This window comes from Nicotiana tabacum, chromosome 16 (assembly GCF_000715075.1).
Source record: "Nicotiana tabacum cultivar K326 chromosome 16, ASM71507v2, whole genome shotgun sequence".
Classification (NCBI taxonomy): Eukaryota; Viridiplantae; Streptophyta; class Magnoliopsida; order Solanales; family Solanaceae; genus Nicotiana; species Nicotiana tabacum.
The window spans coordinates 55,605,234-55,620,574 of NC_134095.1; the positions used below are offsets into that span (position 1 = coordinate 55,605,234).

Sequence of the window (15,341 nt, forward strand, 5' to 3'; positions counted from 1 at the left end):
AGGTTTACTTCTTATTTTTGTTATAGAAAATGTCAATCATTATAGGTTTTCACAAATACCAATTGTAAGCTTTGATGGTGGATGGAGATGGTTGAGACTTCCCAATTCCCAAAAAAAAGGTTTCTTTAGAACATAAGAACAAATTTAGGTTTCATTTAATTTTACTTTGAGATTGATTTGAATCTAAATTTTGATTAGACGATCTAAATTATAATTGAAGAGCTTCATGCTTGTTGATCTTAAATGGCTCTAATATTGATAAAGAATGCAGCCTTTGTTTCATCTGCAAAATTCTCCATTTAGGCAGTTCAAGCTATAATTAAAAGGAGAACTGAAAATAAAAGACTATCTAGGCTGAAGAAGCCCTTTTCTATTTTTCTGTTGATATTGCTTGTATATTCGTGATGAGACAAAGACTTCCTATTAGTACAGATAACAAATATGGTGTAGGAAACATAACAAAGTCATCTTTAAAGTAGTCAACGGAATTTCTTTTAGGTTACGGGTTCGAGCCTCACTAATACTTGCATTAGGGTAGACTGTCTACGTCACCTTCCCCGGCCTCCGCAGAATGCGAGATGCTTTGTACACCGGAATGCCTTTTTTTATCTTATAATCAAAGAAAGCACACCAAGTCCAAAACAAATCTAATAATTTTCAGTAGGAAGTCTATTATGGTAAGATACTAGTAATTTTTATTGGAACTGAATTCAAAGACATAAAAGTTTAAAGGTTATTGCAAGATTACAATCTCTGCAACTTTCTTAAAATCCTGAAAAATATATATCTTATGATCTGAAGATCTTAAGGGAGTGATTTACGCACGAGAAACCACCATCAACCATCAGATTATGCCCACTTATATACCTCGCTTCATCGCTAGCTAAGAACAGAACGGCATTAGCAACATCCTGAACTAGCAAATCGACGCCCTGCAAGTTAGCTAACTTGCCAAAATAAGCATGAAAATCCGCGATTGCATCATCATTCCTTTGATCCTCTGGCAAGTGAGCCAGGCCCAATCCAGTTGCAACAGCGTAAGGAGAAACGCAGTTCACACGTATACCATGTTGCCCCAACTCAGCAGCCACATTTTTTGTAAGTCCCGAAATAGCATGCTTGGAAGTTGTATAAGCATGAGGCGCAGCGCCAGCAATAGCACTTGCTGCACTGCTCAAAGATACTATCGATCCCTTCTTTCGTGGAATCATTATGCGAGCCGCGTGTTTCATTCCAAGGAAAACACCTTTCACATTCACATCAAGCACATTATCGAAGACAGAAAGTTCATAATCGCGGATATCTGTATAAGTTGGCCCTGTCAATCCAGCATTATTAACCAATATATCAAGCGTACCAAATTTTTGAACAGCAAAATCGACTGCCTGACTAATATCAGCTTCTGCAGTAACATCACAGTGGATAAAACATGCACTTTTGTCATCACCAAGGGATTCACAAACGCGCTGTCCAAGTTCATCTTGAATATCAGCAATGCATACTTTTGCACCATTTTTGTGAAATAAACGTACTATACCCTCTCCTATACCACTTGCACCTCCGGTGATTAAAGCGACTCTTCCAAATAGCCTGATATATCAGATGAAATTACAACATATCGACTACAATACTATGATACAAAAGCATTTTCATAAGAATTCTGAGCAAATGAACTTAGAAAAAAGCATAAAGAAGAGAACTTTGATAGAAAATCATGCCACTTTATCAAAGTCATTATTAATTCCTAGGACATTTATGTAGTTCTCATCCTCTTCTGGTTGATTTGTCACTATGATTAACAACAGGATCTCGATTTAGTAGCACTGCTGTGACAAATTTGTGCTGCTTTCTCTGACACTTAGTTTTCAGAAAATCAGAGAGTTCAATTTCTGCTAGTTAAGCCAATACTAAGAGAAAACTGATACTAGTTATTTGGAGTGCAAATGGACAATTGTTAGTTGGTGTTACAAAGTGTGGGAGTACAATGAATTTCTCAAGAGAGCAATATACTCAGCTTCAAGAATTTGTTCTTTTTCTAAATATGCTTGTATTTTTACTAATACAAAGTTCAGTGGCAGATGTAGCGTAGCGCAGAATATGGATAGACATAGTGACTTTTTAGCTGATAAGACTAAGTTGAGTAATTTTTATGTGACAAAAAAAAAACAATGTAATTGAAGATAAAATTTGAATGATTTCAGATAGTAGAAGGAACAAATTTGGACATTTTTACCGTAACAAATGAACCAAAACATGAGCATTTCAAAAGAAAAAGTTCACAATGTGAAAGCCAAAGAAGAAGAGAAGGCATCAACCAAATTCTCAAACAAAACACAAGAAACTAACGAAATATTCTATCTGAAAGAAGTATATTTGACAAAACTAGTAGTAGTAAGAATTCTCAAAGCAGAACCTTTGGTTGGAAAGAGAACTTTCAGAGCTTCCTTTGACTTCCATGGCGGCAAGTTCCGTAGCTTCTTGTTGGAAAAAGATGATCTAGAATAAATAATAAAACAGATATTTTAGTAAGAATGTGTTGAGTATGATTTTCACAGAAGAATAGGAATTAGTCCCATTTATAGAGCGCTAGTACTATGCTACGTTCAGTGGCTATTCGTGATAGAATGGACCACGTGGGAGCTAGATTGCCGAATGGAAGCCGTTTGAAATCTTTTTGTGGGAGGATACAGTTAGACTTGACACAAGGTTTAAAAAGAAAAAATTTAAAGGGTAAAAGTTTTGTAGGACTATGTTATTTGTATGATTATAAAAAAAATTCATTAATAATAAAGTGGGTAAAATAAAAAGTTTAAAATTAAATTCTTTCTAAATATAAAATGTGTCATATTTTTGGAACGAACTAATAAGGAAAATGTGTCATTTAAATCGAAACGGAGCAAGTATACAACAACTACACCTCAATCAACAAAGTGAGTGTGGACTGTGGATTATAAGAATTTTCACACTATATTTTTTCATTTAAATTCATCGCGAGCCAATATTATATAAAACAGAAATACGAATAAAAGTAACTATGTCTTTTTCATTAGCATAAAAATCTCAAATAGGACCAAAAAAAAAAAATCCTACGGAACAGAGACCCAAACCAAAGGTACTAATATGACTAAATTCAATATATGAAGGAGGAAAATAAAAAGGAAAATGGCCAAATATATTCTTTTACTTTCGGATATTGTCTATATTTAACCTCCGTTATACTATCCGGATAAATTTATCCCTACCGTTATATTCTCCGGTCAAATTTATCCCTATCATCAGCAAACTTTTAAAAATTACCCCTTGATCTGTTAAGTAATCCAAACTCTCCCAATTTTCATTTATTTATATCACTTGTTCCTTTTGCTCCAATATTTTTCAGAAATTACTATTGATGTGAATGCTAAAGGTGTTAGATTATACAAATTATTCATGGGTATTTTTAATTACCAATGCACCCACTTTTCTTCTTGTGATAACGAATTTGGAATTGATTTAAAATTTTATTTATTTTTCAACCATATACACACTATAGAATTCAACACGTCTATTTATTGTATATTATATGCAGCTGATCATCATGTATGTACATGTCTATTTATTGTGTATTATATGCAGCTGATCATTATTTATGTACATGTATATTCGAATATATTTTGATTGCCCGGTTAGTATAGAATTCAATCGACTAACTTAAGAGTGCATAATGAGTAGGCATTTGATTAAAGCAAAGTTGAATTCAACATTGTAAAGTCTCTAAGGAACTTCAACTTCTATCACTAATACTTGCAGTCTTCATACCTTTGGTGCAACGAATTCATTAAAGTTAGGGTGATGTAAATACTTTTGGAATTTAGACAAGCTACCTAATTTAGATTCTTTAATTTACTATACTTTGTTTACTAACTGTTGTATTATTTTACTATTTCTTTCTCTTATTTTTTTCTCAATTAAGAAAACATGTAAATGTCAATTATTTCGAAAATAGTGGATCAAGAAGAAGAATAAGTGACTTAATTAAAATAATTTGGGAGATTCTGGATCACTTGAAGGACTGAAGGGTAATTTTTAAAAGTTTGCTGATGATAGGGGTAAATTTGGCCGGATAGTATAATGAAGGTTAAATATAAACAATATACGAAAGTAGAGGGATATATTTAGTCATTTTCCCAAAAAAAAATGGACTCATGTATCCATATAAAACGTTAGACACGAGGGGGGGGGGGGGGACAAAGATATTGGTGTACAAGGTGGAAGGCAAAGTATGTATTAAGTCCAAAGAGAGTTTAGGAATAAAATGATAAACGCTTAATCAAATCAAAAGTGCTTATAAACTAGAAACTATATATGTTTGGAATGATCAACATACGATTTATTGTTGATTTTGGCTTATAAACATTTTGGTATGTATCAATAGTGTATAATAGCGTATATAGGCCAAAACTTATAAACAGTTTGACCAAATTTAAAAGTTTACCCAAAAACCAAATGTATGAGCATTCAGTTTTTCAGGTAGTAGATCACTTAGCATTTTTTATTTCTAATTACATTGGACTAGTTTCTGCAATACAAAAGAGAATACATAAGAAAGTTTCATTAATTGGTTGCCGACATTGACTATATGACAAAGAGCTAATTGCGCACGAATTGTTTCTTATGTACCTACTTGCGTAGATAGCCCTTTAGGCATCTAGAGCCAAACATTCGACTAACTAATTTGGTCCATTGAATTAGAGATCAACAATATGACAACAGGGGTGGGGGTGGGGGTGGGGGTGGGGGTATATACAACTTAACGTCAAAGTTGAATTCTGCTGCAATCATTTCTAGCCATCAAATATTAATATCTCAGGAAGTCGCTCCATATTGGATGTCATTGCCATTAAGATTCGGCTCCAGCTTTCCTGCTTTTATGGCTGATATACATGAATACCTATACAAGCTCAAGCGAATTTCAGTGCTTCAACGTTTACTGCATATATCTATATCACATGAAGACACACAAGCTCCCTACAAATTTATATGTCCATATTTGGTTCATCCTGTCTAGGGAAAAAGAGGACCAGAAATCTCTTAACAAAAAAAATGAAGATAAAATATAATTATGAAAACAATGGACGTGCAGACCCCGGAGAAAGAAAACTGACATTCAAGAATTTGAATATAGACAATAGATTAGTCAGCCAAAACCAGAAAAGCCCATGATCAACGTGACAACGCTACCTATTAAAGCCTCAAAATTCACTTGTGTCGACTGATAGTTGAGCAAAAGGCATGTGCCGAAACCAGCTTCCCACATAATATCATCTGCAGCACCTCAATTGTTGCCTCCTACATGAAAATCAGCCATGAAACCTTCTATAAGGAGCTAAAATTACATTATCTTGCAAGAACAAGTTCTTTCATTCCCACTCTCAAATTCATCATCTGATTCACCATCATCACTGCAATCACAGTACATGAAAGTAAGCACAAAAGACTTGCATACTTTGCACGATGAAAGAATCTGTATAAAACTGAACATAGGAAAGCAAGTGACTTTTCACCAGACGAGAGATTCACATATAACAAACACACAATATTTCAGGAAAAATTATACATGCATTCTTGTTTAAAGATGTAGGAAGTGTTTGTTATGAAAAAGACAGTCCTCGGACAAAAGCTTCTACTCTCTATGAATCGGTAAGCGCTTATTTTTGACAAGTATGAATCAGTAAGCACATATGAATATGTGGAATATAAGTTGAGCATATTTGTAAACTAATATCCTCATTTGCTTTACCTTGTCTTTAAAATTTGCAAGCAATTCTACTAATCCAAAGAACAAAAATGATATCAATTCAGACCTAAAGAGCTCTGCGGTGCCGAGGAAAATCATAGAATATTCTTTTTGTCGTGTAATCAAAAAGCCAAAACTAAAGCCCGTTGGAGTTGTCTCACATATCTGAGAGAAACAGAGAATCATAGTTCTTAGATTTTGACCAAAAAAAAACAAATAGTAAACCCATAATTGTGCAGATGAGGAGGAAAAGTAGTCCTCAACCGCACATGTACAACTAATAAACAACTCTGATCTTATACTTCCAAATGAATAAATTCAGCCTGAAATCCCTTTCTAACCAACCGCATCTTCTGTTGAATTACATCCTAACTATTTACTGTTCCAACTGAAAACTACACGCCTACCTCTTTTAGTATCTTTCCTACTGAAAACTACATGCTTACCTCATTTAGTAGTGCCATTAATAAGGCCCTTTCTCATAGTGGACAACTGATACAACTTTTTACTTCTCAAGGCAACATCTCTTCTGTTCTACTTTCTATCCCTTGTTTTGGAAAGAAATGGAATATCTATGGAATTAACAACAAACCAAGTAGATATCTTTTAGGGAGTCTGTTTCTCTTCTCCAGAACGTTTATTGCACGTGTAAAATCTTAGATGACTACAGGCCAGGATCATAATTTAGTCAATCAACAAATGTTGGACCAAAAAAAAAAACTGATTCTTGTGCTCGCCTAATGACTTCTAAGATCACTAGCATAAAAAAGAAACAACAAACAAGATGAGCAAAAGATTTGCTGCAATTGTAGAAAAGCAATACTTCGAGTTGCTAAACTTTAGATATGACATCTAGATATTTAAAGGCATCTATTCTGCATGTCCACATAAAAATTATTATCTCTGGCACCTTCTATATTTTACCACAATTGAACACCAGAAATTTTAAGCAAACCGTAAATACTGGGGGGGGAAATTTTGAAAATGATAAGCAGTTTGCAGCATTGTGGGATATTATAGTTTATAAAGCTACAATGAAAGGACCCAGTCTTATCAAATTTATCTTGTGCCTTGAAACTGTAATTCACAAGAATAATAGAAAGATGTTGCCACCTGCCGGATGTCAGAGACACGAACCGGAACTTCTAATCCTATCACCAAATTAACATCATGCCAACTAGTCAAGGTACACAGCAATAAGTTGAATAATATGTATTTAAGCACCTAAGCCTTACTTAAGATATTTCAAGAACTTTTAAGGCAGTCAATTCATTTCACGATATATCAAATTCCCCATCTAACATGATACTCTTAGCTATTTTGAACAGCCACAAATATATATTTGGTACTAAATCACTAAATCCATTTAAAGTTTGAATGAGATTAATCATTAGCAAAATAGTTTACAATGGGAAAGTAGAATACAAAACAGCAAGAAACAAACGTCAGACTAAAGATGAAGAAACTGAAGCTCATACCTAGGCTCAAATTCCCTTATCTCAAAAAGCTCTCCTCCAGATGTGTCTGTCCACTGCACTTTCCTTTTCTCCATAGGATTGGGGGAATCATCAATCTTTTCAGAATTTGTGTCGTGTTCATTACCATTGCCACCAGAAATGGGAATACTATTTGCTGGTTTCTTTAAGCTACTCCGAAGAGCAACCTTTGGTGAGATATGACTGTCTTCAATAATATTAACACACTGCGTCTGATTGTTGTCCTTGTCAGAAGCAGGACAGCTAGGCAAGACTTCTGGCTGTTGGGTAGGACCAACTTTAAGGGGAGATGGGCTCTCAAGTCCAGCGGCAGCGCGACCAAAGCATACAAAGGAGGCGCACCCGCGGACAACCCTGTTCTTCCCGGAAGCCAGCTGGAGGTCCGGATCAGTTTCTTGGTCCACCAACTGGTACTGATTCCACGGTGCAACTCTCATGGGCTTCTCTTCGTTCTTCTGACCCAAGAGTAGAAGGGTCAGGCCCTTACTATATCCAGAAGCTGAAGACGAGAAGAAACCTCCTCCTTCTACTGCAAATAACATCAGTTCTGCTCATCTGGTCAACATGCAAATGCTTTTGTCTAGAGCTACTTCAACCTTTACAACAACTGCAGCCACCTGCCTCACACTGTCCGTAACTGCTTGTCAGATGAGCAGTGTATGGAATTTTACACATAGGAAAAAAAGGAACACGAAGAAAACAACTGATTTGTACACCACTCATTCTATAACACATATAAGAATGTAATACTCCTTCCTTTCCAATTTATACGACACAATTTCCATTTTTGGAACATCTCAAAAAAATTTGATGTCATTCCATTTCTGCACAACTTCCACAGCCATCAACAATTCATATTAATTTAACTATCAAATTTAAACTTGGATCTGATATTTTGACTTTTAAACTTTTTCAACTGTTACTCTAACATTTTCTTCCAGATCCACTAATACAATATATACGTCAAATCAACTTCTTAAGCTCCTTGCTCAGTCAAACAAAGTCACATAAATTCAAACCATGTAGTAATTTTTTTCCACAAAATCGCCTAAGAAAAAAAATATATGCACATATGAACAAAAAGCTCTAGAATGAGTGCTCCTGATTGTGTACTACTCCATCTCTTTTTTGACTAATTTCCTAAAATTATTGTTCAAACCGCAATAGATAACTGTCAAAAAGGATAACAGTTAAAATACAATTAAATTAATTAATGTACAATTCTTCAACAAATGGATACAAAGCCGTTCATATTATGTCAAATCGAAGTCAAACCAGGTGGACGCTAAAGTCAACACTATATTGACACTACAGATCAACGGCGGAAAACTCCTAAAATAATTCAAAAAGAAAAAATTAAATGATTAACAAAAAAACGAAACTAATCTCTGATTTTTAAAAAAAAAAAAAAAAAAGGATTCCAGCTGCCAATGAACTAACTAGTTTGAATTTCAACATGAAAAAAAAAACAAATCTACGAAAAAATGAGCAATATAAACATCTTAGTTAAATAGTCAAAGATCTAAAAACTCACAAAAATCACAAGCAAAGCTAATTCAACATTAACACTAGAAAACAAATTAAACGAAATACAAAAATGAATAGAAATATCGCACCGCAGCAGAAGAAAGATAAAAATACTCACAGATCTGAGAGAAAATTTTCGGCAAGGACAACTTCACCGGAGCGGCAAATCAATCGGCGATCACTACAGAGATTGTACAAAGTGTATAATATCCGCGCTACGGCGAGAACAAAGCGTCCGAAAAATCGTGAAAATCGCCGAGGAAATGAAGAGCTGAAAGATGAAGAAATAGCTTTATGCGGATATATATATTGTTAGTACTACTATAGAAGAATACTGAATAGTAATGGAGTAGTATATTAGGAAATTGTACTCTTTATGTGCAAATATTATTACTAAAATAGAAATAAAATTGCTATTTTAAGTGACTAAATTAATGGTAAATAAAAAGACATAAAAAAGAAATGGAGATTGGGGAATGCTGTATTCTGACCCGGGCCCGGGCCTTAGTGGGCCTAACGTGGGCCTAACGGGCCGGGCCTCGTGGCCCCGGTCTTCGTGGGCTCAATGGGTGGAACCGGCCCGTGACGGGCCTAAGCCCACATGGTCTTGTGCTTAACGGGCCGGGCTCGTGGGCTTTGCGGGCCTAGCAGGTTTTTTTTTAAGGCAATTTCTTGTAGTATCATGGCTATATTAAAAATTCACTATGTAGTATATATGTAGATCTAATTATTAAAGTGCTTGACGAAAAAGAAAATAACAAAACAATAGTAAAACACTAAATTGTCATGCATAATATATTGTCTTGTAGTATATATATTGTATCTTATGTATATATATTCGCATAATATATTTTCTTGTAGTATATATATTGTATCTTATGTATATATATTCGCATAATATATTGTCTTGTAGTATATATATTGTATCTTATGTATATATATTCTCTTATATATTTTCTTGTAGTATATATATTGTATCTTATGTATATATATTCGCATAATATATTGTCTTGTAGTATATATATTGTATCTTATGTATATATATTCTCTTATATATTTTCTTGTAGTATATATATTGTATCTTATGTATATATATTCGCATAATATATTGTCTTGTAGTATATATATTTTATCTTATGTATATATATTCGCCATAATATATTTTCTTGTAGTATATATATTGTATCTTATGTATATATATTCGCATAATATATTGTCTTGTAGTATATATATTGTATCTTATGTATATATATTCTCTTATATATTTTCTTGTAGTATATATATTGTATCTTATGTATATATATTCGCATAATATATTGTCTTGTAGTATATATATTGTATCTTATGTATATATATTCGCATAATATATTGTCTTGTAGTATATATATTGTATCTTATGTATATATATTCGCATAATATATTGTCTTGTAGTATATATATTGTATCTTATGTATATATATTCTCTTATATATTTTCTTGTAGTATATATATTGTATCTTATGTATATATATTCGCATAATATATTGTCTTGTAGTATATATATTGTATCTTATGTATATATATTCTCTTATATATTTTCTTGTAGTATATATATTGTATCTTATGTATATATATTCGCATAATATATTTTCTTGTAGTATATATATTGTATCTTATGTATATATTGTAGCTTATAAATAATTCTAAGTATAGACAAAGAAATATTGCGAAAAGATATTCATGGGTAGAAGCAATAAATTTTATTGCCAAAAATGGCATATCTTTCTTAGTCATCCTTCCCCCAATGGAATGAGCACAACAAGGTACTAATACCACCATTAGAAGAAGAAAAAACTAAGGAAGATGTGCCAAAATACAAGTTACATATTAGTCTATGTATTATCTCTAACAAATCTCATAAATCCTTCAAGGTTCGGAGGAGGTTGCGTTAGTGGTGGTGGAAAAGAAGCTTGTTCATCACCACTTCCGGGCGAAGCCGAATCCTCCGCAAGTTCCGCTATCATTTCTTCATAAGCTTCATCTATCGCCGGTTGTGCTTCTGCAATTCCAAAGTTTCTTCTTTCCGAGCGGATCCAATCTCTAAACAGTACTGATTTTTCCAAGTTATCCCTCATAGACGCTCTATGATCACCTATTTGCAGTCTTGCTTGACCGAAAGCGCTCTCTGATGCAACAGTTGAAGCTTGAATTGATAAAATATCCCGAGCCATCCTTGCAAGAACAGGAAAATATTTTTCCCTTGCCTTCCACCATTCCAAAAGATCAAAAGAGCCGTCTGGATTCTCCTTTTCAAGTCCCTGAGACAAATAAACTTGAAGCTCATTTAGATGTGAAGTTTCATCATAATTTTCACCTTGAGACCCCCTGAACTCCGTCCAAGATTTAAGAGCTTTTAAGCCCGCAACTCTTTTAGACGATTGTGAGCTAGACGAAGTAGGGGTTGGAATAGTTGGCCTAGCATGCTCTAAGGCAAGTTGATAAGCATTATAAACTGTTTGAGCATTAATCTTAATTGAAGCTTTTGCATATGCAAGTATAGCAATTTCCTCATTTGAAAGATCTAAAGCTTTATAAATATTTGAATACCAAAAATGAGGACCTCCCAATTTCATTGTAGGATTTAGCATTGCAGCAAGACCATAAATAGGAGGGATAGGAAAAAAATATTTTTTAAACTTTTGTTTCATTTCATTTATAGCAAGTTCATAAATGTCCCCACCCTCACTAAATTCAACAAACAAATCAGATAGTGCTGCAATATAAACTAAACAATTTGAAATAGTAGGATAATATTGCCCAGAAAATGCATTTGTAGCAATTTGAAAATGTTCTAAAAAATCTAAAAGAATTTTAACATTCGTCCAATCTTGAGTAGTAAGCATTTCATCATCATCCTCACCACCTACCTGAGAATTAAACGTTGCATTAATTGGGTTTCTATATTCATATGCTACTACTAAACTTTCGTACATACAATTCCATCTAGTCGGGCAAGGTTTAGGAACCTTTCTTTCTCTAAGGTCATATTCATCACATTTTTTAAAATACTCTCTAAGTCTACTTCTACGGTTTGAATAAAAAAGCCAATTAAGAGCCATTCTAACCTTTTCAATTTCTATGTTTAATATTCGCATACCATCACCGACAATTAAATGATAAATATGACAAATACATCTAACATGGAAAATATTAGTAAATGCGGGATTTAGTGTTGTTGTAAGCATGCCTATAGCACTAGTGTTACTAGAAGCATTATCCATTGAAATTGTCATTATTTTATCGCTAAAGCAAAAATATCTACAAATATCTGCAACAGTGTTAGCTATAAACTTACCTGTGTGACGCGAATTAATTATTCTATATGCAATTATGCGTTTTTGCATTATCCATTCCTCATCTATCCAATGACTTGTAACAGTTAGATAATCACAATCATTACCACTTCTACCAATATCAGTAGTAATAGAAATCCGATTAGGTATATGAGTAAATAAATACCGCAAATATTGTTCATATTCATGTTTGAATTTATAAATATCACTCTTAACTGTTGCGCGAGGCCAACCTTTATAAGTAGGATTAAAAACTCTTCTAATATAATGAACCCAATTAGGATTAGATGCAAAAGTATAAGGTAAGCACATAACAGTAATCATCTTTGCTAATTCTTCACGATCTCTATTTGGATCGTAATATAAAATACCTCCGGTGACAGTGTTAATTCCTGGTTGAACAAGATTTGAACCTGTACTAGGGTTAACCGCAGAATCTACACTTGTCCCCTCTAGTTGCGCTTTCATTTGAAATAATCTAGCCTTATCTCTAGGGTGTGTTTTTATGTGCCTAGTCAAACTACCCGTGCCGCTACGGTCTCCAGTATATTTATACACCATTAATTTCCCACAAGTTTTACACCTAGCCTTATTTTGTTCTCTTATTTGAGTAAAAAAATTCCAAACTAATGATGTTTCTAGGCGTTTAGCAGGTTCTCTATTAAAAGTAGGAGTTTCTACAGGTGGGTCGACCGGTGCATCAGTTGGGTTATTAAGAGGACTAGTAGGTGTATCATCTAAATCTGGTGCTTGGGTTTCATCATCATCCTCATTATTTTCTAAGATGGTTTCATTAGGATAAAGAGCATTCATAATTTCATCATCTAATCTTTCACCTGGTGCAACATTATGGTAAAATTCACTATCGGTAAATTGAAAACAAGGGTGATCACTATCAAGAATTACGGAAGGAGGAGGACGTCTAGGTTGGCGACTACTTTCAACTTGCTTATCTTTTCTAGGTCGGGGAGCCGGGGGAAGGGTAGTTGGTTGGCCACTACTTTCACCGATTTTATCTTTTCCTTTACCAAACATTTTTTTCAAAGTAAATGCCATATTAATTATAATTATGCAAACTAAATCCACACAAAAATATATTCTTAAAACGTAAGAGTTGAAACGAGTTTACCGGATTGCCGAACAACTTCTTGAAAATTGAAAATCGTTGAACACTTGAAAACTTCAATTCAACAACTTCACAATTTTTCACGAAATTTCAACAATAAATTAAGTAATTGTAGTAGAGAGATTGAGAGAGATTGAGAGATATTGATGAATTGGTGAATAAAAATGAAAGAATGAGGGGGTATTTATAGTTGAGAAATGGGGAAAAGTGTAATTATATAAAGTTTGGGGGCCAAATGACCATTTTTTAAACTTAAAAACGGTCATATTTTCAGCCCAAACGGCTAGATTTTAAATATGGCCATTGGAGATTTTTTTTTAAAATAGTCGTTGGGCCCGTTAGGCCCGCCAGGACCGGCCCTGGCCCGGCTGACGGTCCCGGGCTCGTGGGCTCATATTAGAAGACCGGCCCGTCACAGGCTTCTGAGGACCACCAGGACCGGCCCACCAGGCCCGTTAGGACCGCGGGCCCGGCCCACCGAGCAGCCTTAATTGGGGATAGAGAATGATAGCGATGGTTTCTCTGGTGATAGCAAAATGGTTAAAAGAAAAATATTTATCAATTCATATTATCCATTAACAAATAAGTATTGGAAATTTTAAGAATAATGAGGCTTAAAATATGGTAAAAATTGTATGGGGTGCCTTATTTGGTCTCCCCCATTTAACCTATATTCATTTTTTAAAAACGTTTTAAGTTGTACCCACTTTTTAAACAACTTCAGCCACTTTTCTCCTTCTTTTCCTCCTTCGTTTTCTTCTGTCACGACCCAAAATCCACTAAGGGTTGTGATGGCGCCGGACACCACTGTCAGGCAAGCCAACAACAATTTACTAGCAATTTCTCATATTATTTATTTTGAAATCATTTCCTTTAAACAACTGAATAATAAATAATAAACTCCACTGAATAAATGAGGATGTCTTTACAAAATTTAACTACTAAAAAATCTTGTGATCCTCCCAGAACCCGGTGTCACAAGTGCATGAGCATCTACCAGTGAGTGAAATAAAATACAGTGACTGTCCGGAATACAAGTGGACCGAAATGAAAATACAATACAATACTCTGAAGGAGATTCAACTGGCTACGGACGTCTCGATAAATGCAACTCACCTAAGTCTCCGTATCAACCATGTCGCTATGCCACTCATAAACTTGTGCAACAAAAATTCACAACAAGTGTAGTATGAGTACGAAAACAACGTGTACCCAATGAGTATCCGTCTAATCTCGAAGAAGTAGAGACGAGAGGTCGACTTTGACACTTACTAGTGGTCCAATAATGTTATCTCAATAAAATAGTAAATCAATGATTTTTATAAACATGATTGTAATTCAATGGAATGAAGCAAGTAAGAAATTCTTTCTTTTATAGAAAATTTCCAAATTCCTTTTCATCGTTTAGACAAATATTCTCAAATCGGGAAGAGGCAATAACAACTTCAATAAATTTCAAGGCAAGCAATACAAGCATGCGCAAATCATGCCGAGGTCGTATGACCCGATCCAACAATATTTAAACTGTGCACTGCTAGAAGGTCGAATGGCGCGAACCATAGATGCATCTATTTAATCTACCGAGGCGTTCGGCCCGTTCCAGAATTTAAACACGCATAGATAGTCAATCAAGAAGTCATCGGGAAACAATTATCCAAAGAAAACCACTTTTTCTAACAATTTAGAAAAATGAAGCTTAATTCTTTTTAGAAATCCATTTACCAATTCGATAGGATTTAAGCAATTCAAATGTCAATAAGATTACAAATATTCCAAGTATAGTATGTTTTTGGATCCTAGACTACCCGGACTTAAACATAATAGTAGCTACGCACGGACTCTCGTCACCTCGTGCGTACGTAGCCCCCACAAATAGGAGCATCTAACTATTTATTTCACCTATGGGGACAATTCTCTCTTACAAGGTTAGAAAGGAGACTCACCTCGCTCCGAAGATTCATAATCGGCATTCCATGTTATTCCGAAGACTCAAATCGATGAACAAAGCTCCAAAGCTAGCCAATAATAATACAAATCCATTAATATATACTCAATTACCCCTAATGATCCAATTTATAACAATT

General features: G+C 34.3%; 2 protein-coding genes across 3 annotated transcripts; both read right to left on the bottom strand.

Annotated features, from left to right (window-relative positions):
- Positions 1-675: 675 nt before the first annotated feature.
- Positions 676-2,571, bottom strand: LOC107760487 ((+)-borneol dehydrogenase 2). The gene is made up of 2 exons (XM_016578541.2): positions 2,414-2,571; positions 676-1,590 (listed from the first exon to the last, which is right to left on the bottom strand). The coding sequence occupies exons 1-2, from the start codon at positions 2,455-2,457 to the stop codon at positions 789-791; spliced, it is 846 nt and encodes a 281-aa protein (XP_016434027.1). The 5' UTR covers positions 2,458-2,571; the 3' UTR covers positions 676-788.
- Positions 2,572-4,940: 2,369 nt separating this feature from the next.
- Positions 4,941-9,125, bottom strand: LOC107760488 (uncharacterized). 2 transcript variants are annotated; one of them, XM_016578542.2, is made up of 3 exons: positions 8,918-9,125; positions 7,255-7,899; positions 4,941-5,441 (listed from the first exon to the last, which is right to left on the bottom strand). In XM_016578542.2, the coding sequence occupies exons 2-3, from the start codon at positions 7,812-7,814 to the stop codon at positions 5,372-5,374; spliced, it is 630 nt and encodes a 209-aa protein (XP_016434028.1). In that variant the 5' UTR covers positions 7,815-7,899; positions 8,918-9,125; the 3' UTR covers positions 4,941-5,371. The 2 variants fall into 2 exon arrangements, with proteins under 2 accessions (XP_016434028.1, XP_075088922.1); XM_075232821.1 differs by having other exon boundaries at positions 5,071-5,328.
- Between the last annotated feature and the right edge of the window lie 6,216 nt (positions 9,126-15,341).